Source organism: Mobula birostris, chromosome 2 (assembly GCF_030028105.1).
Source record: "Mobula birostris isolate sMobBir1 chromosome 2, sMobBir1.hap1, whole genome shotgun sequence".
In the NCBI taxonomy this organism is placed as follows: Eukaryota; Metazoa; Chordata; class Chondrichthyes; order Myliobatiformes; family Myliobatidae; genus Mobula; species Mobula birostris.
The window spans coordinates 208,716,810-208,738,118 of record NC_092371.1 but is presented as its reverse complement, the minus strand read 5'-3'; the positions used below and the strand labels follow the sequence as shown (position 1 = coordinate 208,738,118).

General features: G+C 39.9%; 1 protein-coding gene across 15 annotated transcripts in view; it reads left to right on the top strand.

Moving 5' to 3' along the window:
• dnmt3ab (DNA (cytosine-5-)-methyltransferase 3 alpha b) overlaps positions 1–21,309 on the top strand; it is a 514,213-nt gene that overhangs the window by 386,383 nt on the left and 106,521 nt on the right. For 14 of the 15 annotated variants that reach the window (XM_072251369.1, XM_072251365.1, XM_072251366.1 and 11 more), the window contains 4 exons: positions 5,047–5,256; positions 10,048–10,206; positions 13,104–13,211; positions 18,228–18,384. In XM_072251369.1, coding sequence (XP_072107470.1) covers positions 5,047–5,256; positions 10,048–10,206; positions 13,104–13,211; positions 18,228–18,384 — 634 coding nt within the window. The remainder of the gene's footprint in view (positions 1–5,046; positions 5,257–10,047; positions 10,207–13,103; positions 13,212–18,227; positions 18,385–21,309) is intronic. The other variant, XM_072251368.1, reaches the window with a different exon arrangement.

Here is a 21,309-nt window from a genome sequence, read left to right as displayed (position 1 = left end):
CATCATCTGATTACAAATCGCTCATCAAAATTTCAGTGACCGTTGACATTCTCAACTAAATATAAACTTTGAAGCACATTCATCTTATCAAAATAGTTAAAAGCAAAATCCAGTGTAAAAGCAGCTAAACATAGCTAGAAATGTACACAACAAAATGGAGCAGTTGATAAACAGAATATATCTGTGTCTGCTGTTTCTTTTTTCAGTACCAACAGATTCAGATGAGTTCAATGACATAAACTCTGAATTAAATTTTAAGAATTTTAATATAAAGGGTAGGTATGGCAGGTGAGTATTTTGACAATATATAAAAATGAAAAGCAACATCAAGAACAATTAGAGATTAATTCATAAACTCTCTGTGGTTTATAGATTATTTCTAGAAGTACATTCTGATTTCTTTCATACTGCTTTGCATTGACCAAAAGCATATTTTGATAGATTTTAGCGCACTGTCCTTTACAAAAAATGCAACAAGAGAATCATTACTTTCTATGTAGTTAATTGCAATTTATATTCTATTGTATTTCTGGATTTAACACACCTGTACTGAAAAGTTAATTATTTTCCATATATGAATATATGTTGGAGTGGCTGTTGGTAATAGCCCCTAAGAAGCTGTTCATGCTCTTTCTTTAAAACATTGCACGAGGCATGGTGAAGGTAGCTTTCCAAGCTGCTGTCAGTTGGCAGTCCCATGGTTTTGATCTTAAAGCAATGAAGAATCTTTGATAAATGACTAATGCAGCTTGCATAAAGCTCGTAGTACACCAGTTATGTAGATAGTAGTGGTGCTTAAGGTGTAAAGTAGGCAGGCTGATTTGTGTTGGGCTATTTCAGTGTCGTTAAGGTTACAGTGGCTGCATTCCTCTTGGCAAGAGGGGACTGTTTTATCCATTCCTAACCTAGCCTTTTAAAGCAAAGGAATACTCAGCATACTCAGCCTTTGACTTGCGACCTGTGACCATTGTACTTCTATGGTTGATCCAGTTGAGTGGTTAGGGGTGTGACTCCTCCTCCCAGGATTTTGATGGCGATAGATTCAAAAAATGGTAATGCGATTTACTGACAAGTATAAGTGACAGGATTCTTTGTTAATGAGATGATCATTGGCAGTACGTGCCAACAAAGTCACTTACCAGCTATCAGCCCTAAGACTGAATTTTATTCAGATTTTGCTCATGTATATGTGAGCTGCTTCATTTCCTGAGGAGCTACGAATGGAACCAAGGTTGGTTATGACTCAGTGACCTGGTCTTATAATGGAAGAAAGCTGAAGATGGTTGGGGCTAGAAAGCTGTCCTTTTAAGTATGTCCTGACATAAAGTTAGTGGCTGTCTGTTGTATCCGACGATGACAAGGAAACCTGTGCAGGAGAGCTTTTAAAGTGGAAGAGCCATCGCACTGGGACAACTCCACTCTCTGGACCTCAAAAGTCTGGGTCTGGTAGACATCGCAACTGAGGTCTTCCTTGGTTGCAGTGGATGACCGTGACTTCTCTGTGTCTCATTATGCCTCTCGCTCTTTACAGTGCATTGCAGAACTGCCCTCCTGATCACTGTGGGTCTCATCTGCCCAGTCTGCCAGAGCTGACTTCGCATACTAGGACAGTCATGTCCCTACCACATCAGGGTGTGAGACCCTCCAGCTTCCCTCACCTGGTGTGGCCTGAATGTTGAAGCATAGGTACATCTCCTCCCTGGACACGCCACACACTCCAGAGTGGAGATAGTTGCTTCCTAACAACCACAAGCAACTTCCCTGATTCCTGTCATTAACTCTACCAGTTCTGATAGTGAACTTGATTCAATGATGTTTTATTATAAAGGTAATCATTTTCATCTTAACCTCTGGAATTCTACTTTTTTCCCACTTTTGGACCCGGGCTTGGTGGGCTTTGGAACTCTGTGGTGTCTCAAATCCCAAACAAGGCTGGTTATTAGAAAGTCGGGGTCAGTAGCTTCTCAGCGTCTTTGCTGATGATTGAAAACGGAATGTTGAAATGGTTTTGTGCCAGATCTAATTTCTCCTGGTGCTTGTGAACAAGACATACCTGAGCAGTTTTTCCAATTTGTTGAGAAGATGGCAGTGCTGCAACTATGCAGGAGCACTTTGAAAAGAAATAAAGCAATGAGTTGAATACAAGTCATCAGATGGATCATTGGGGGAACACAAAAGGCTTTGCTGTATTCATTGCATTCAGCTGGAAATTATGTGATGTGAGCTCTGTGGGCTGATATTTGATTTCTGTGATGGTGGGTGGACAAGCTAAGGTAATCAGTAATTTTGTTTCAAAGTGATTCCAAATGTTGCTTCTTTGATTTTTGGATTCCTAATATTTCATTATTATCGATAATAGGGTTGGTTGTTCATTAGGATTCCTCTTTCTGTTAGATGCTTAACTGTGCACTACCAAACATCACTAGATTGGGCAAGAGGCCAAGTTCTGATGTGATTCATTATTTATTCAGTAACATAGCTGGCCTTTTCTGATTACCAAGCACTAGGTCCTGTATTATAGCATCATTAGGACAGATGTTATATTTTTAAGTATGCCTCGTTTGCTTATCTGAACTTCCCTTTGGATCACTGCTGTTCCTCAGCCTTGATAGTGGAGTGAAAGGTATGTCACACTGTGCAATTACAGATTGCCAAGGAATGGTGCTGCTGAATATACATTGTCTGACAAATACCTTGCTCTGCACAGCGGCAGTGTCATGCGTTGCAGTGGGAGTGTGCTCAGTATGAAGATGGGACTTGGTTTAATAAGAACTGTTCAGTGCTCACTCCTATCAGTACATCTGAAACAAATGAACTGATGAAGGCAAGGTCAAGATTGCATTTCTCCGGTGATTGAATTTCTGGCATAGGGTTGAGAGAACAGTCCGGCAATTCTGACCTTCAGACCCTGGCCAACACTGTTTGTGGTGGCACTGGTGAGCTGCCCTTTTGATGAGCACTGGGGTACATACCAGTGCCTTTGCATCTCTCAGTGCTTCTGTCAGGTGTCGTTTAACATGGAGGTACCGTAAGTCATCAGTGGAGAGAGGAAGGTAGGCAGTAATGGGACAACATTGGTTTTCCAACCTTTTCTGTTTTCCATTCCCCTGGATCCAGTCGTAATGTTGAAGACTCTTAGGATTACTTGCCTCTTACTACCTACTACCTAATCTGTTTTGCTAATGAAACAGAATGATGGAGGCACATGGAAATGCATGATTCTATAAGCATTATTCTGACAGGCTGTTGCTTGATATAGTTCTTCATCATGAAGAAGACCTTGCTCAGATATTGGGTCTACTGTACATTTTCTGGTCAGACTCTGTACCTATATTGCTACGAGGTTACTTGTGTTCAGTTTTCCATAATCACGTAGTACAACCGAGTGACTTACCGAACTATTTAACAGGTACTTGAGGGAGCAGGTGCAGGTGGGGTGATGGGAGATCTGGACTGGTGTGGAAGTAGGAGTGTATAAGAGCTAATTACATTGCTTGGGTTTAAACTTCATTAATCGCTGGAAGGATCAATGGTGGTAGATGTTATGCAATTTAAGGAACACTTGAATCGGGGTTTGATGTGATATCAGGCTTCATGAACACTACTGCCTATACTAGCTTTTCATTCATGTAAATGATTAGTTAAGTAAAAAATAATTAAATCTGCGGTCAAGTTCCCTGGTTGCCATCATGGGGATTGAGCTTGTCTGTTGATAATTTTTTTCGGTCTCTGGATTACCAGGCTAATAATCTCTAAAATGGTGTTCCCCTGCTATTGCTTTGCATTTTCTGTCACCAATATGACTGAATGCAGAGCTTTGATCTGATCTGTTGGTTGTGAATCTCCACCATTTGATTTTAAATTATTTGTCTTCTCAGGCCTTTTTCATCCAAACTCCCATGAATGCCCTTTAAAGTTCAATGTTCAAAATGTCTTCATTATCAAAGTATGTCTGCTATATAAAACCTTGAGATTCATCTCCTTACAGGCAGCCATAATACAAAGAGACCCAAAAGAACCCATTAAAAAAAGGCTGTCAGACACCCAATGTGAGAAAAAACAGTCTTGCAAACTAAGCAAATGACATTCAGGACTGAAGCTCCTAAAAGTGAATCCACAGCACGAAGCCAGTCACAGCTGATCCAGGAGCCCGTTAATTGCAGGCCACAGGCTCAATTCGTGGCAGAGATAAGTAAACCTCGCGAACAGCATGTCCCTCTTCTCCGGCCCTGACTGCCTGACCTTTTCAACCTGGCCCAGCGCTTGTTCCTGGTTTTCAGGCCCGGGCCCTGCCGCTACAGCACACCCTTGGGCCCAGGACCCGCCCCCTTGATTTGGCCAGGATGTACGGGCTGTTCAAAAGCTCAACTCCAAACGGGAAGTTACAGGCTATTGATTGTAGTGATCATTTTTGAGGAAAAAGTGTGACTAATGAAGTAGCTTCGTTTGCTGCCAGGAAGTCGTCACTCTGCCTCACCAACGCCATCTTAAACCGTATTGTCTCACATGACATTTGTAGCCACCTGAGCTGCTGAGATGTCTCCAAATGAAGCCAATAACCTGATGCTAGTTGTCACCTAAGTACAAATATTTTTTCTTCCCTGGGAAAAGAGCTGATATTACCCAGCATGGTTTAAAGAACTCAATTGGACTAGGCTAAACTTGAACCTGAGCAGTTCCTTCTCTCTGGTCCTATTGCCTGATGCTGCATTGCTCCAATCAAACCTAACTTATGTTATGAATGCTATTTTTAAGATACAAAAAAGCCTCTCGTAACAATTTATTATTCTCAGAAGAAAGTAACTCAAAATATTGAGCAATATACAAGTTTAGTAGTGCTGAGGCATGGGATTATCATAGTGGATTTAATTACTATTCTCATTATCAATTTTAATTAAAAAGATGTATTTGATTGATGTGTGAAATGAAGTGAAAAATCTATTTATTTTTCATTCACTTTGTGGATATTGTCAGAGCCATCACGTTTTTATTTACTCTAATTCACTCCATTCCTTCCCCATATTATCAATCATCTACTCCCTGCAGGCTGAGAAGAGGGCAAAGCTTGTAGCAGTGATGAGCGCTCAGGAAGATGTCCCAGTTCAGAAAGAGAAAGAAACAAGCACAACCACGCCCCAACAGCCCCCGGATCCAGCACCTCCCAGAGCTGCTAGAACTCCAGAACTTCCAATCATTTCCAATGAGACAGTCGAGAAGGACACTTCCAAAGTGATAGACGAAGAAGCGGAATATGAAGTAAGTTCATTATCCTATTCCTTGCTATAACTTGGACAGATAACTTGAGAATTATTAAAGGTAACATGCTCAGTTCTGCAGAACTCAGAAAAAGAGAACTAATACAATTCTGAAATGACCACTGCACTGATTGGTTCATGGACTTCAGTGTAGTGTGGGCTCCTTTGTAAGAATTGGAGTTTCAGTGCAGAGACAACACAATGGGGCGACATTTGATTACCTGCTTTGTTAATTAGCCTAATGTAACAGTGCCATGATTGAAGGTATTGACTGAGGGGTAACCATTTCATCATGAGAAGGGAATTTTAAGGTCTATCTATACTTAGGTAGGAGTGGGAAAGCACAATTAATGAAAAGATTTGGTTAAGTCTGCAGGTGAACTGAGTCCTTCGGATTACAATGTACATTCATTCAAGGTGACGGTCCCAAAGGAGAATTTTAAAGGGGCCAACAGTATTCTAAATTTACAAGCAGGATCACTTCTTGGCAGTGTTTATTCTGTCCCCTCCAGTAACATAGCCAGAAATTTAGAGGGGTGTTTCGCAAGATTAGTTCATCCAGTGGACTAATCATTGGGTAAACATTGATCAGACTGAATTCAATGAGTTAGCAGCTGACTTATAAATAATATAGACTTGAATTGCAGTGAAAAATTGATCACAAAACACTGTCTATTCCCTATAAAGTGCACGGTCATTGCCTTAGAGTTGTGCAGCATAGAAAAAGGCCCTTTGACCCACCGTATCAATGCCAATCTCTTTAGCCTATCTGCACAAGTCCCACTGCAGCACTGTATCCTTTTATACCTTGTCTATTTAAGTTTGTGTCTGGATACGTCTTAAAGGTGGTAATTGCAAGTGATTTCATCATATCCAGTAGCAACACATTCCAGATATCAATCAATCTCTGTGTAAAAAAAAATAACTTGCCCCTCATATTCATTGTAAAACTCCTTCCTATCACCTTAAACTGATATCCTCATCTTTTTGAAACCTCAATCATAAGAAAACAATTTCGACTGTCTATCCAGTGTATCCCTCTCATAGGTGGGGCATGATAGGTACCTGTTTTATTTGCCCATGCATGCAAATAACACATGTACACTCAGTGGTCACTTTGTTGGGTACCTCCTGTATCTAATAAAGTGGCTGTTGTGTGTGTTCATGGTCTTCTGCTGCTGGATCCCATCCATTTCAAGGTTCGACGTGTTGTGCATTCACAGATGCTCTTCTGCATGCCACAGTTGTAACATTTGAGTTACTGTCAGCTTGAACCAGTCTGGCCATTTTACACTCTTCTCTCTTTGTAACAAGGTGCTTTCATCCACAGAACTGCCACAGTTGCTGGATGTGTTTTTTTTCTGTTTTTTCACACATTCTGTGTAAACTCTGGGGACTGTTATGCGTGAAATTCCCAATGATACTCAAAACAGCTTGTCTGACACCAACAATCATTCCATGGTCAAAGTCACATTTCTCCTCCATTCTGATGTTCAGTCTGAACAACAACTGAACCTTTTGACCATGTCTACATGCTTTTATGCATTGAGTTGCTGCCACATGATTAGTTAATTAGGTAATTGCATTAATGAGCTAGTATATCTAATAAAGTGGCTACTGAGTGTGTATTGCCCTAAATAGTCCTCCCTGCAATTTAGAGTGTAATGGTAAATGGTGTGTTATAGTTGCCGCAACATTTTCTGGAAGTGGCCACCTGTCTCAAGTGAAAATCTTAACTAAGACATTGGACAATTCTCCCTATCCTGTTGGTCATTATTAATCCGAAAGTTGTTAGCTCTTGACATTTAAGTGGTGTGATTGCAAAAGCACGTGTTGTACGAGAGATTCAATATAGTCAGGATGTTTTCTCACCTGGATGCTGAGACAGGTGCTCTGTGCAGCTCCAAAGTGACGAGGTCAAATGGTGTTTCATTGCAGGCAGCAGTGCCAGGCGCGACCACTGCCCATGTATCCACCTGCGCCATAATGTTTAGTGTGTCAACAACTTACATTTCGTGCTGGAGGGTATGAATATCTGACCCCTCATTGGATGGACCAGCAGCAGCTGCTGAACTGACTGGGCTGAGAAGCTCAGTGAATTTCACATACGACCCTGTAGCTCTCGTGCCTTAACAACATCCATAAGATAACAGAAGATCAGCTAGTTATTGTTTCCAAAACCTCACATTTTATAAATATGCGGCAGGGATTTAAATCAGTGTGGGTAATGCTGACTGAGAATCTATCAATCACAAATATGTACTGAACTGATTGATCTCTGCCTCTGTGCTGTAATTTCTGTAAATTGGAGCAATATAGAAAAGCAAAGACACATCATTAAGCCAAAGAAATGGCTTAGTGACCCTGTAGGTGATGCTATCTCAAGTGCTTCTCTGCGTACATATTAAATATAATGAAGGTTTCTATTTAAATCTCCATCTGCTTTACAATGAAATACACTCCCAACACTATTTCTCGACTAATTACCTTAATAATCTAGTTTGTTGATCCTTTGTAACTACTTGTAATTTTACAAGTTCATGATGGCACGGCGGCATAGTGGTTAGCACAATGTTTTACGGTACCAGCGACCCTGGTTCACTTCCTGCCACTACCTGTAAGGCGTCTGTGACCGTGTGGGTCTTCTCTGGGTGCTGTGGTTTCCTCCCATAGTCCAAAGAAGTACCGGTCAGTCGGTTAGTTGGTCATTGTAAATTGTCCCGTGATTAGGCTAGGATTAAATTGGGTGGTTGCTGGGCAACATGGCCAGAAGGGCCGAAGGACCTATTCCACACTAAATAAATGACTATTCATAATTTTACATAGTTCAGTGAAATTGATCCCTTTTTCCTTTGCACTAAAGAAGCAATGCAACCTGAATCGTAGCCAAATACTGAGCATAGAGCCCTGCAGAGATGCAATACAACCAAGCTTCCATTCACCAAAGCATGAACCAACAACTATTGTGCTTTGTTTTCCAACACTTTGCCAATGTCCAGTCCAATGTGTCTCTTTTCTTTGGACCTCAGTGATTTTTACATTTCTACTCAGTCTGCTATGACAGATTTTGTCAACTGATTTGCTGAAATGCATAAAGGTTATATCAACTCAAAAAACAATCACAGTTGTCAGACATTTCATACAAAAGCAAAAAATACTAAATATTAACCTACAGTGGTGCTAGAAAGTTTGTGAACCCCACAGAATTTTCTCTATTTCTGCATAAATATGACCTAAAATGTGGTCAAATCTTCACACAAGTCCTAAAATTGGATAAAGAGAACCCAATTAAATAAATAACACAAAAACATTATACTTGTTCATTTTTTGTTGAGAAAAATTATCCAATGGTACATGTATCCAAAAAAAAACATTGCTGCATATCTCAAGTTTGCAAAATAAAAACCTGGATGTTCTACAACGCTTCTGGGACAATGTTCTGTGGACAGATGAGACAAAAGTTGAACAGAAGTGCACACTGCTATGTTTGGAGGAAAAAGGGCATGCCACACCAACGCCAAAACCTCATCCCAACTGTGAAGCATGGTGGAAGGAGCGTCATGGTCTGGGATTGCTTTGCTGCCTCAGAGCCTGGACAGCTTGCAATTGTTGAGGGAACAATTAATTCAAAATTATATCGAGACATATTATAGGAGAACATTAGGGTAGCAGTCCGTCACCTGAAGCTTAATAGAAGTTGGGTAATGCAACAAGACAATGATCCGAAAGGCAAGAGTAATCAACAACAGAATGGTGTAAAAAGAAGAAAATTCGTGTTTTGGAATGCTGACCTTAATCCTATAGGAATGTTGTGAAGCAAGCAGTTCATGTAAGGAAGACCACCGACATCCCGGAGTTGAAAGAGTTTTGTAAGGAGGAAAGGCTTAAAATTCCTCCAAGCTGATGTGGAGGACTGATCACCAGTTACCAGAAACGTTTGGTTGAAGTTATTGTTGTACAAGGGGGTCACATCAGTTACTGAAAGCAAAGGTTCACATACTTTTTCCAACAGAAACATGTACTATTGGATCATTTTTCTCAACAAAAAAATGAACAAGCTTCATATTTTTGTGTTATTTATTTAATTGAATTTTCCTTATCTAGTTTTAGGACTTGGGTGAAGATCTAATCACATTTTAGGTTATATTTATGCAGAAATAGAGAAAATTCTACAGGGTTCACAAACTTTCTAGCAACACTGTAAAACATTTATTCTGCTTCGCTCATAATGATAGTTGTTTGATTCACTGAGCATTTCTTGCACTTTTAGTACTTAGTTTTTGGAAGAGGTAACAAAATTAGGGTAGTGCACGACCTGAAATGTTAACTGATACCCTCTGCACTGATGATGCTTTATTTGCCGAGTATTTTCAGCATTTTATTTTTATATTTCAGATCTTCCACATTTACATTATTTTGCTTTTAATCAAGCATGTCTTCTCAAGCAAACCCAAGCAGATTGTCTTCGGATAATATGTACCCTTTGAAGTATTGGTTGTACTTATTTAAAAACAAGTGGGTAGAGCAAGAAATGAAGATTTAATCCAACTATTTGTGTTCCTGAAGCAGGGCTTTTCATCTGGCAGGGGAGCCTTTGAAGAATTCAGATATGAACATCAGACAACCCCGTATTTTTTTCTATTAAAGCCAATGTATGAATATAAAATTTCCAAACTAATGAATGGTGACAAATTTGCAACACATTTTAAATTTAGAACTCAGTCCACACATCACGAATATTTTGCAAAAAATGACCAATTCCTTCATTCGCGTTTGCCTCTGAATTTCCCAGGATGGGCGAGGATTTGGCATTGGAGAGCTGGTCTGGGGAAAGCTCAGAGGATTCTCGTGGTGGCCAGGTCGTATTGTGTCCTGGTGGATGACAGGCCGAAGTCGGGCAGCTGAAGGAACACGATGGGTGATGTGGTTTGGAGATGGCAAATTCTCTGTTGTAAGTTTTAATACTTTGGTTTTCAAAAAAAACTTGCATACACTACCTGACAGTGGCAATGCAAATGGAAATATTTTGAAGATTACTTGTTATCCAGACTCTTTAAAAAAAACCTCTGTTTCCCCTCAATATCATCTTTTATTTCAATGCTATGATTAAACCCTCATGAAATATCACTATTTATTTTCTGTTAATTTGACGAAAATTTGCAAATACCATGCATTGCATCCCTCTGTGGTGAAGATTATTAATATGTCAGTAAAAAATACAGTCAAGAGGTGAAGTGCAAAAATACAGCTGGGAGTAAAATAAGGTAGATGTAAGATACTAATCTGATTGTCCTATAGATTGAACTAATCAGATAAAATTTAGGTTTCACCATAGCAGTTACAGAATTTGTTCAATTAAATCAACTGAAAATTAAGAAGCTGGCTTCAAAATGGTGACCATAAAAGCCCACCTGGTTTACTACCCTTTGAAGAAGAAAACATTTCATCCCTTCTCACTTTGGCTGTGTTTGATTCTGAACCAAGGAAGTCATAGAAATTGACGGCACAGAGAGGAAACTATTCAATCCATCATGTTCACAGAAGCTCCTCTCTCCCATTTTCCCTCAGCCACTTCCCAGTCTCCATACCCCACACACTGACGATGAAAAATGATCTCTAAACTAGCCCAGCAGGTCATTGCTGTCAGGCACAATTGGAGGTGGACTCTGTCAGTGAAAGAATAAGAATATTCAATTCTAATTCTACAGAATAATCATTGAAATGCATCCCACTCCTCAACCATACTGAGTTCTCAACTTCAGTGTAGAGAACTGGACTGAGGCCAATAGTCTGACTGAGCAGTAAGAATCTGAGACATTAGTTCTACTTGCTAACCAGCTCTGAGTAATGGAGGCTCACAATAGCACATTTGCCACAGTCCAGCACATTTGCTGCAGTCCAATCTGAGTAGGAATAATTGAGAAAGTTGTGGAATTTCAGTTTTGAAAGAAAATGCATAGGAAGCATTTTGGAAGTTATAGCTTCAAAGCTGTAATTCTAGTCACAGTACCAGTAGGTTCTTAGTCTGCTGCAGGAAAGGAAAGGATGTATGAAGTGTAATTGCTATGTTTTGGTGAAGTTGGAATAATAAACAGAGACCTCCAATAGGCAGGGGATAAATAATGAATGAGGAAAAGAAGAGGAATAAGTATTTCACCCATTCAAACGAATGTGAGGAAGAAATAGAAAGGGTCAATGAAAATAAAGTAGAGGGAGGAAGAATTGTTCAGCAGATACGTTATTTAAGAAAAAGAAGCAGAATAAAATCAAGGAAAAACATCAGGTGGGACCGTGGGAATAAAGAAAAGGTGGTAAAGGAAAGGAAACTTAGAGAATGTGCAACGTAAACTTCTTATTGAATATTTATGGAATGCATGCCCAGGAAGTAACCCAGCAAAGACCTTTCACACTTTTCTAGTTGAGCTCGAACTTGCACAAACAAAAAAGTATTCAGGTAAGTTACCCAAAATAAATAGCATTTATAAAAGGAAAACATGCAAAATATTTGATGGCAAAAAATCACTTTAAGTTCTCCCATTCTTTACCTATGAACCAAATAAATCAAATCCTCATTACTTGAAATATGTAAATAAAACTTAAGCAGGTACATCAATGCTTAGCTATAGGAATGAAGACTTAGAAATTCTAGTGCACTCTAAATATTATATAAATGATTATACCAGCAACACACTACAGACCATTTTAAATGTTGATTCAATCCTACTGAGTGGGCATTGCACATGTTTGAAGTCAAAAATGCGCTTGTTAGATCTGGTGTGTTTATGGGGAGTGGTGGGTAGCAAGCACTGACCTGAGATCAGGGACTAGGATTGACCGGGCAAGCAAGATAAGTGACTAGAAAGGAAAGGGGAGTTAGCAAGAGAGACTGGATCTTGGAGAGACTTTGGAGAAGACACTGGCAAGTGACCAGAGTGGGAATGGCCATCAAGACATTAGGTGTGGGAAGTGTTCAGGTTTGGGTAGGCTGTATTATGGGCCTAGGACTCTCAGGAAGAGATTGGGTCAGGAGCCAGATGAGGTGGGTTGAGCAAAATCAGAGGAGGGGCAAAGGATTGGATGTAAAGTATGAAACTCTGCTGATAATCGTCCCACTCCAGTGCTATGTTATTAAAGGTGAGTTATTCCAGGAGCGCCCTTGTGATGATCAGTCCTGCAGCAACTTGGTCTAAGTTCTTCCAGGATGTTTTCAAAGAGTTTTGCATGGGATATGATGTTTTGCAGAAGACTGAATTAAAACTGTCAGGCTTGCAAGGGCAAATAACACTGTGAAATTTCTGACTGAACTTTTGGATTGTGCAGTGCAACCCAGAAATTATCATCATCATTTTGCAGTCTGGTAAAGTCACTTTTCAATTCTATTAACTAAATGGATAAAACAGCATCATAAAATTGAATTTCTAAACAGCAATGTTTCAAATGTTTCTTTTTCTGAGGGCTGTGAACAAACATTTTGTAATTTATTCTGAGGCGTGTGAATGGTTCTTCCTTTCCTTCAGGTAACATTCCTCTGTCACTTAACAGTACTAAAATTGATTAACTGGCCCTTAATCTCATTCTTCTTTTTGTTAGTTTTAGCTATGGGTAAAATTGGAGCTGCATTTGTTGAAATAACAACAGTCTGACTTCCAGAAAATTCACTGTTTATGACCCACTCAGGTACTTTGGAGAGGAATAATAAAGTGCTTCATAAATCTATCTGCCATTCTTCCCTTCCCAACTTCTCACCTTTTGCAAGGACATCAATCTTGAAGTGTGTGAATGAAAAGACTTGAGCTCTTTTGTCAATGATAGTAACTACCACTGAATTCATCCTTCTCTGGTTGACAGGTCTGTGTGGAAAAGCTGATGCCTTTGAATACTTTTTCTACTGCCTTTCACCAGCCAACCTATAGCAAACAGCCTATGTATAGGAAAGCAATTTTTGAAGTCCTACAGGTATGAGATTCCTTCATTAATCTTTATATACACCTGTCCTTTTTCAGGACTAAATGTGTTTTATTGCTAGTGTTCAAATGCCTATAATTATCCACTGCAATAATAAATTTGTGCATCAGAAAATAAACATCTGTTCCAGTGTTTAAACGTAAAGCCCAAGTTTTTTAGAACAAGCCTTCCTACTTAATCACGGCTAAAGAGATCTGTTCTGCAACATGAAGCTAACTGAATGCAGGAAATGGAAAACATTGAACTGTAATATTTTGTAGATAGAAATGCCTTTCAGCAATGGGGGAAAGAAAAGGTGCACTGGGCAAATCACCAAAGGCAAATGAGCAGAATTACGGAACAGCTATGGGTGGTTAGAAACCAGCTCCTATCTTTCCTGAACTCTGCAGCTGTGATTTGAGCAGTACAAATTCTTAATTTAAAAGATCTATCACCAACATTTGCATAGAATTTAAGGATGTGCTAAATGCACTATACAATTCAATAGGAAGTCTGGAAGAGAAAATGCCTAAAGCATTTAAGATAGACATGAGGAAGAACATTGGCCGTTGGTGGGTTGTGAAATTCTAGGACTCTCTATCCTAAAGGGTTGTGAATGCTTCAGTCAGTGAACATCCTCTATGCCAGAAGTTCCCAAACTTTTTTATGCCATGGACCATAACCATGGATCTGTGAACCCGAGGTAGGGAACCCTTGCTGTAGGCAAAAACAGATGGATTTTGGTCTAGAGAGAATTCAAAGCTATGGGGGACAACCAGGAAAATGAAACCATGGCCAAAGTCAGGTCAACAATTTTCTTATTGAAAGCAAAGACTTGAAGAGTTGTATGACCAGCCCTTACTCTTATTTTTATGTTTTTCTCAGTGCAAAATATATACGGATGCTTCATTGAAATGAATCTAGCACAAAACACAGGGGAGCTCTTAGACCTACTGCAATCAAGATTATAATGATGAGAGCTCCTCTTTACAGCAAAGTATCCAACTCAGACTGTTAGAATGAGGCTTTGATCTCATTTAACAAACATTTTGCTTTTCTCAAGCTTCCAACATTTTGAAGGAGAGACATGTTGCCTAGAGTTTGATAATGAGAGGTTTTACTATTATATTATACACAAGACTCTGTGATTGACGTCGAAGAGCATTGAAAGAGGTGGCTTTGGAAATAATGAATGCACTGCTTATCATGTTCCAATATCCTGTAGGTTCTGGAATACTCCTCTGGCTTGGAATGGAGAACATATTAATATCATAGCGCATGTTGGCCTCACATTAGTAATAAGAACAATGTTGGAATCTTCAATAAAGGGCGTAACAACACATCTTATTGTAATAGTGACAATAAAGGCATGAAGGAAAGACCATGTTGAACTAATTAGTCAGAGGACTTTGAGGATGTGAAAAATAGAATATATCAAGAGAGCTTGTGAACATGGTGTATTCCAGCAGGCTTTCAATAGGCAAAGGAAGTTGATGAACAAGATCAGAGCATGTTCAACTGGAAGTAATATACTAACATGGATTGAATATAGAATATTAGACAGAAAGCAAAGAGTGGGGATGAATAGACTTAGAATAGGATAGGTTGAGAATCTGTGAATACTGGGGAGTAAATATTTGGCAGGGATAGGTGCTTACCTTCTTAGGATCTACATTTGCAATGGGTTGAGCGATAAAATATTTCTAAATTTGCTGATGATACTACGTTTGTAAATCAAGTGGGTCTGCAAGTACAGAGGAGGATGTAAAGGGGCTTTGAGGGGATATGAACAAGTTGAGCAAATGGATGAGATTATAATATAATGGATGGAATATAATGTATAAAAATGGGAAATCGTCCACTTTAGTGCATATCACAGAGAAGCAAAGAACTTGTAAAATGGTAAGAAAATCGGGTAGTTTTGATATTTAAAGGGACCTATTGTACTTCTACATAAGTCATTGAAGACCAATATACAAATGATTTAAAGGGCAAATACTGTGTTAGCCTTAATTAGAAGAAGGTTTGATTCCAGGAAGAGGGAATAGAGAACTGTTGTATTGAACCTTGGGGATACTCTACCTGGAATGTTGCATAGAGTTTGATTTGCTTGCTGTATTCACCATAGAGAGAGTTCAGCAAACAAGACTGTTTCCAGGAATAGGGGGTTTGCCTTATGAGGGAAGGGTGGTTGAATAGATTGGGACTTTATTATTTAGAGTCTAGGAGAAAAGTTCTCACCTATGGTGCAAGGAGTATGTTTCTTCTGACAGAGGAGTGTGTCTAAGACCTGGAAGCACACTTTCAGAATGAGGGGTATGTCACTTAGAAATGTAATGAAGAGAAATTTCTTCAGTGAAAGAATAGTGAACTTTAATGGAAGATGTAAAAATAAAACACCTTTGCAAAAGAACGGATATGGACTAATGAGGTGAGGAACGTGTTTAAGTAATCTAGTAATTGTTAACTAATGTAGGAATTATCCTCTCTAGAGGGTTGTGTAAGCTCACGCACTGAGTCTGTTTGAATATATTATTGGGCATGAAGGCAATCATGGAATATGTGGTTCATGTGAGAACATGACACTGAGACAGAATATTGGCAACGTTTGATAAAAAGCAGAGCAGGCCTGAAGGATCTTCTCACTCTGATTCAACTTGTCCACTTATTCTTAAAAGTTGTGGCTATGCCTAGTGACAAATCTAAGGCTCAACTTGGCATGGACCAGAATGAAGACTGCTGTTTCTAGTCATCACACTTATACGGTAATGACTGGATCACCCTTGCTCACCAGCAGCAGAGCTACCAGAGGAAGTCCTTGCCTTGTTCAACCACCAACACTGTGAGGCACAGTGCAACTTAAATCCAAAATACTCAAATACAGAACAATGTGGCAGCTACCATAATGACTAATTAATCAAGGACACTCAGAAGAAGAACTCTACATTCCGTTTTCTTTCCAACTACATTGTTATGTACCATTCAACTCAATCTTCCAATATACAGAAACAAACTGCAACAAATTCAGAGTGCATCACATTCAGTATTTTACTTACAAGGGGAGCTATACTTACAGCCAAGTTTCATCTGGAAATATAGCTCCAATCTTATGTTTCAACCAAAGCGCTTTTATACTTTTTTACAGGAACAGTAATTAGGATGTTCCATTGCAGTCCTCCATTATCTTTATCTTATCTTGTTCTGACATTTGTTCTGTCAAAATATCCCCTCTGGCCATAAAACAAATTGCCTATATAAAAAAATGAACTTCCTCCCATAGAACATATTGACTTCTGTAAATTTTTCTATGCAAACCAGCAAAGTACCTTGGAATTTCATAGACTGCATTTTGTCACATTACATTTTACAAAGGTTACAAATTCAGGGTTACAGATATACTTCCACAACATCAATGTACTCATATATAAAATGATCTGTCTGGATGGCATGCAAACAGAAGTTTTTCACCATGCCTTAGTACAAATGGCCATCAATTCCAATTCCAACTAGATTGTTCTAGAATATGTTTTTCATTAAGGCTTATTTCCTGAATCTTTAGACACATTTAAGTGTTACAGGGAGCTGGCATAGATTCAATGGGCTGATTGGTCACATTTTCTGCCTGAGCATAGCAAATATCAGTAATGGTACAAATCATTGAAAGACTGCGTCTAGGTTTCCTTCATTGTTAAATGGAGCACTCTCAGAAGGAGTCTATCACAGGTACTCCTCATTTTCCGGTATTTGCTGTGCTTAGGTGAACCAGACTCCAGGAAATAAACATTGTGCTTTATCACCAACTGGAAGCACTGGTGTGAAATATATGAGTCACTTTAATTTATTTCAGCCAAAGGGCAATACCCTGGCAACCCAAGGAGAGGATAGATTAAGACAGCAAATATTTTAGTGAAGCTGGCTTTGACTATTACAAAGTACATATATGGGAGGGCCTTCACGTAGAGGTACAACTAGTAGGGTTGCTGCCCTGCAATTCCAGTGGCTCAGGTTCAATCCTGACTTCTGGTGTTGTCATTGGAGAGTTTGTATGTCCTATATAAATTGTGGATTAATTGACCATTGTAAATTGTGCAGGTGTAGGTGAATGGTAGAATCTGTGGTGAGCTGGTGGGAAAATATAACAGGGAGCTCAGTGGTTACCATTAACTCAGTGAGCCATGGGATCTGTTTCCATGCCCTCTGACCCAATGGCATCAACAACTTCATTGAGTGGCTGATAATTTGTGGAACCACCATACTTTCAGATAAATGCCTCCGCTCAAGAACAAATCTAGGAGACTCATTCGATATTTTCCTGTATGGAGCATGAAAGAAAGCGATGTCCTTAAAAAGTTAATAAGGACAGCATGCTGACTGCAATAAAAATTCTTATCTCTGTTCAATTACTCACTTACTAAACTGCTTAGTGATGTTTTTCTTTCATATAATAAACTCTCAGCTTCAACTTAAATTACTTTTTAATATTAACAAAGACGTTTTTTCATTGAAAATTATCTTAAGGTGTGTTGTTCTGGGGAAACAGAAGACTGTCCTTGTGAACAAAACTGGTCTCAAAGTACAAAATATTCATCCATTCTAAGAGATATATACAAATAATACATAATTTAGCTTTCACATTACTTTTTTTAAAGCTGCATTCTACTGAGATGTGCCTTGATGATATAAAACAATTCATGTTACAAAAAATTATGGGGCAGTTCTTGAACGTAAATTTTATCATGTCCAACGCAAGCTCTAAATGGGAAACCCAATCCAGCTTTTGTTACCTGTGCATACTTACACTCATTGATCACTTACCCAGGATGAAAATCTGAGTAGTATGAATAATTTCTGTGCCATTTTATAAATAATATTTTGAAGAAAACTTCATATGAAGAGTTGTTTCATGCTATCTTTATATAACTACGCTTTCATTGTTACATCCCAATATGTGTTGGTAACTGACAGGGATGTAGCCTGTGCTTTTCAGCTACCAAGCTTCGGGTTCTAAATTTTGTTACTTTCAACTAGGTGGCAAGCAACAGAGCGGGGAAACTCTTTCCAGCGCAATCTGGGAATGATGAGTTGGACTCTGCCAAAGGTGTGGAAAACCAAACCAGGCAGATGATTCAGTGGGCTTTGGACGGATTTCTGCCATTAGGGCCAAAGAGTTTGGATCCACCTGAAGGTAATCATGGGGGTTGATTGGGACAAAGGCAAACTCATTGCCAAGTTCATGTAGAGATGTTTCATCCCAGTAACTGACAGCATTTCCACTTCTCTATTAGAATTAGAAATAGTTACAGTACTGGAATTTATACCCCAAGGAGAGAACCTGAAAGAATACTAGCATTTGAAAGGGGGGGGGAATCATGTGATAAGGTTAAAATTTTAGTGAAATTGCAGAAAAGTAAAGCATCTTAAATTCACGGTGTTCTGATCGACATTGTATAATTGGTTCTACACTAATTTTCTCATTAGCAGTTCATTTGCTCAGCCAGCTTTGGTTGTTCCTCAACTTCATTCTGAATCCACTATTGAATGTGGAGCTGTGAATCAGTAGTAATTGGCAATTTTTACTGAAATGTTGGAGGACTTGCTTCAGAAGCTCTCTTCCAAGCATTCACTGAATATGAAGGCTTACACAAAATCCAGATGGTGTGCTTAATCAGCACTTTGTGTGGAAGAATAAGGTTAGTTGCTGCTCTAACAGGAGAAAATCTGCATTTGCTGGAAATCCAAACACACACGAAGTGCTGGAGGAACTCAGCAGGCCAGGCAGCATCTATGGAAAAAACTACAGTCAACGCTTTGGGCTGAGACTCTTCTGCATGAGGAGTAGATTTAAAATGTATGGGGGGATGGGAGAGAGAAACACAAGGTGATAGGTGAAACTGGGAGGAATGAAGTAAAGAGCTGGGAAATTGATTGATGAGGAAGATACAGGGCAAGAGAGGGGGTAGTCTGATAGGAGAGGACAGAAGGCATTGGAAGAAAGAAAAGGGGGGGGAGGTACACCAGAGGAAGGTGATGGACAGACAAGGAGATGAGGTGTGAGAGGGAAAAGGGGATGGGGAATGGTGAAGGAGAGATGGGGTGGGGGGGCATTACCAGAAGTTCGAGAAATCGATGTTCATGCCATCAGGTTGGAGGCTACCCGAATGGAATAAAAGATGTCGTTCCTCCAACCTGAATATGGCCTCATTGCGACAGTAGAGTCCTAGGATTGTCATATCGGAATGGGAATGAGAAGAGGAATTAAAATGGGTGGCCGCTCAGAGAACCTGCTTCTCTGGCAGAGGGAGCATTTGCTCAGTGAAGCAGTCTCCCAGTCTACATTGGGTTTCACCTATATACAGGAGGCCATACTAGAAGCACCAAATGTAGTATATGTCCCCAATGGACTCCCAGGTGAAGTATCGCCTCACCCGGAAGGACTGTTTGGGGCCCTGAATGACAGTGAGGGAGGAGGTGCAGGGGCAGGTGTAGCACTTGTTCCGCTTGCAATGTTAAGCGCCAGGAGGGAGATCAGTGGGGAGTGATGAATGGACAGGCGAGTCAAGTAGGGAGCGATTCCTATAGAAAGCAGAAAGTTGGGGGGGGAAGGGAAATACGTACTTGGTAGTGGGATCCCGTTGGAGGTGCCAGAAGTTCCAGAGAATTATGTGCTGGACACAGAGGCCGGTGGGGTGGTAGGTGAGGACAAGAGGAACCCTATCCCTGGTAGGGAGGATGGGGTAAGAGCAGACATGTGTGAAATGGAAGAGATGAGGGCGGTGTTGATGGTGGAGGAGGGGAAGCCCCTTTCTTTGAAAAAGGAGGACATCTCCTTCATTCTTGAATAAAGCAGAGGTGTGACCTCCTGTGTATCAATGAGACCCAATGTAGATTAGTAGACCACCTTGCCGAGCAACTACGCTCCATCCACCAGAAGAAGTTGGATCTCCCAGTGGCCACCCATTTTAATTCTACTTCCCATTCCCATTTCAATATGTCAATCCATGGCCTCCTCTACTGATACAATGAGGCCACATTCAGGTTGGAGGAACAACACTTTATATTCTGTCTGGGTAGCATCCAACCTGATGGCATGAACGTCAATTTCTCAGGCTTCCAGTACTGCATCTCCCCACCCCCCTTCACCATTCCCCATCCCCTTTTCCCTCTCTCACCTCCCTCTGGTGATCCTTCCCCCCTTTTCTTTCTTCCATGGCCTTCTGTTCTCTCCAATCAGACTCTGCCTTCTCCAGCCCGGTACCTCTTTCACCAATCAACTTCCCAGCTCTTTACTTCAGCCCTCCCGGTTTCACCGATACCTTGTGTTTCTCTCTCCCCTCCTCCCACCTTTTAAATCTACTCTTCATCTTTTTTTCTCCAGTCCTGCCGTAGAGTCACGGCCCGAAACATCAACTGTACTTTTTTCCATAGATGCTGCCTGGCCTGCTGAGTTCCTCCACCATTTTTTGTGTGTTGTTTAGTTGCAGCTCTGCTACGCCAATTCCTATTTGGCTCTTTGGTATTGTATAGAGAAAATACTTGGTTTCCAGAAATTATGTATTTGCTGTTCTGTGCCTTGGTATAAGAATGCTAAATCCCAGGGATTGTACATTTACTTACATTACTCTGGGCTTGTGGCCATGTTCTAGTTGGAGACAGATAGTACAAACCTTCTTTTCCCTAATTTTCCTTATGATGTTAACATCTTTCATGCTCAGAAAACATAAAATCTGCATCTTATACTACCAGCTATTGTAATCCATAAAGTGGAATTGGATGGAAATTTTGGAAGGTTACAAAACCTTAAAGAAATTTGAGAATGGCATTTTGAGTAATGATAATGATGCCTTTATTATTTTAGAATACTTAACTGTCTCAAATTGAAGTTTAAATCTCCAAAACTAAAACACCATCCCCTCTGTGGACTCTATCTATACTTGATGCTGCCTCAGTAAAGCAGCCTGTATAACAATAACCTGGGCATTATCTCTTCTCCCTGCACCCATTGGGCGGAAGGTACAAAATCCTTACAATCTACCTCATTATGATTATGCATTTTATTTGTTTACCTGCAGTGTGCTCTTTTGGTAACTGTTACACTTTATTCTGCATTGTT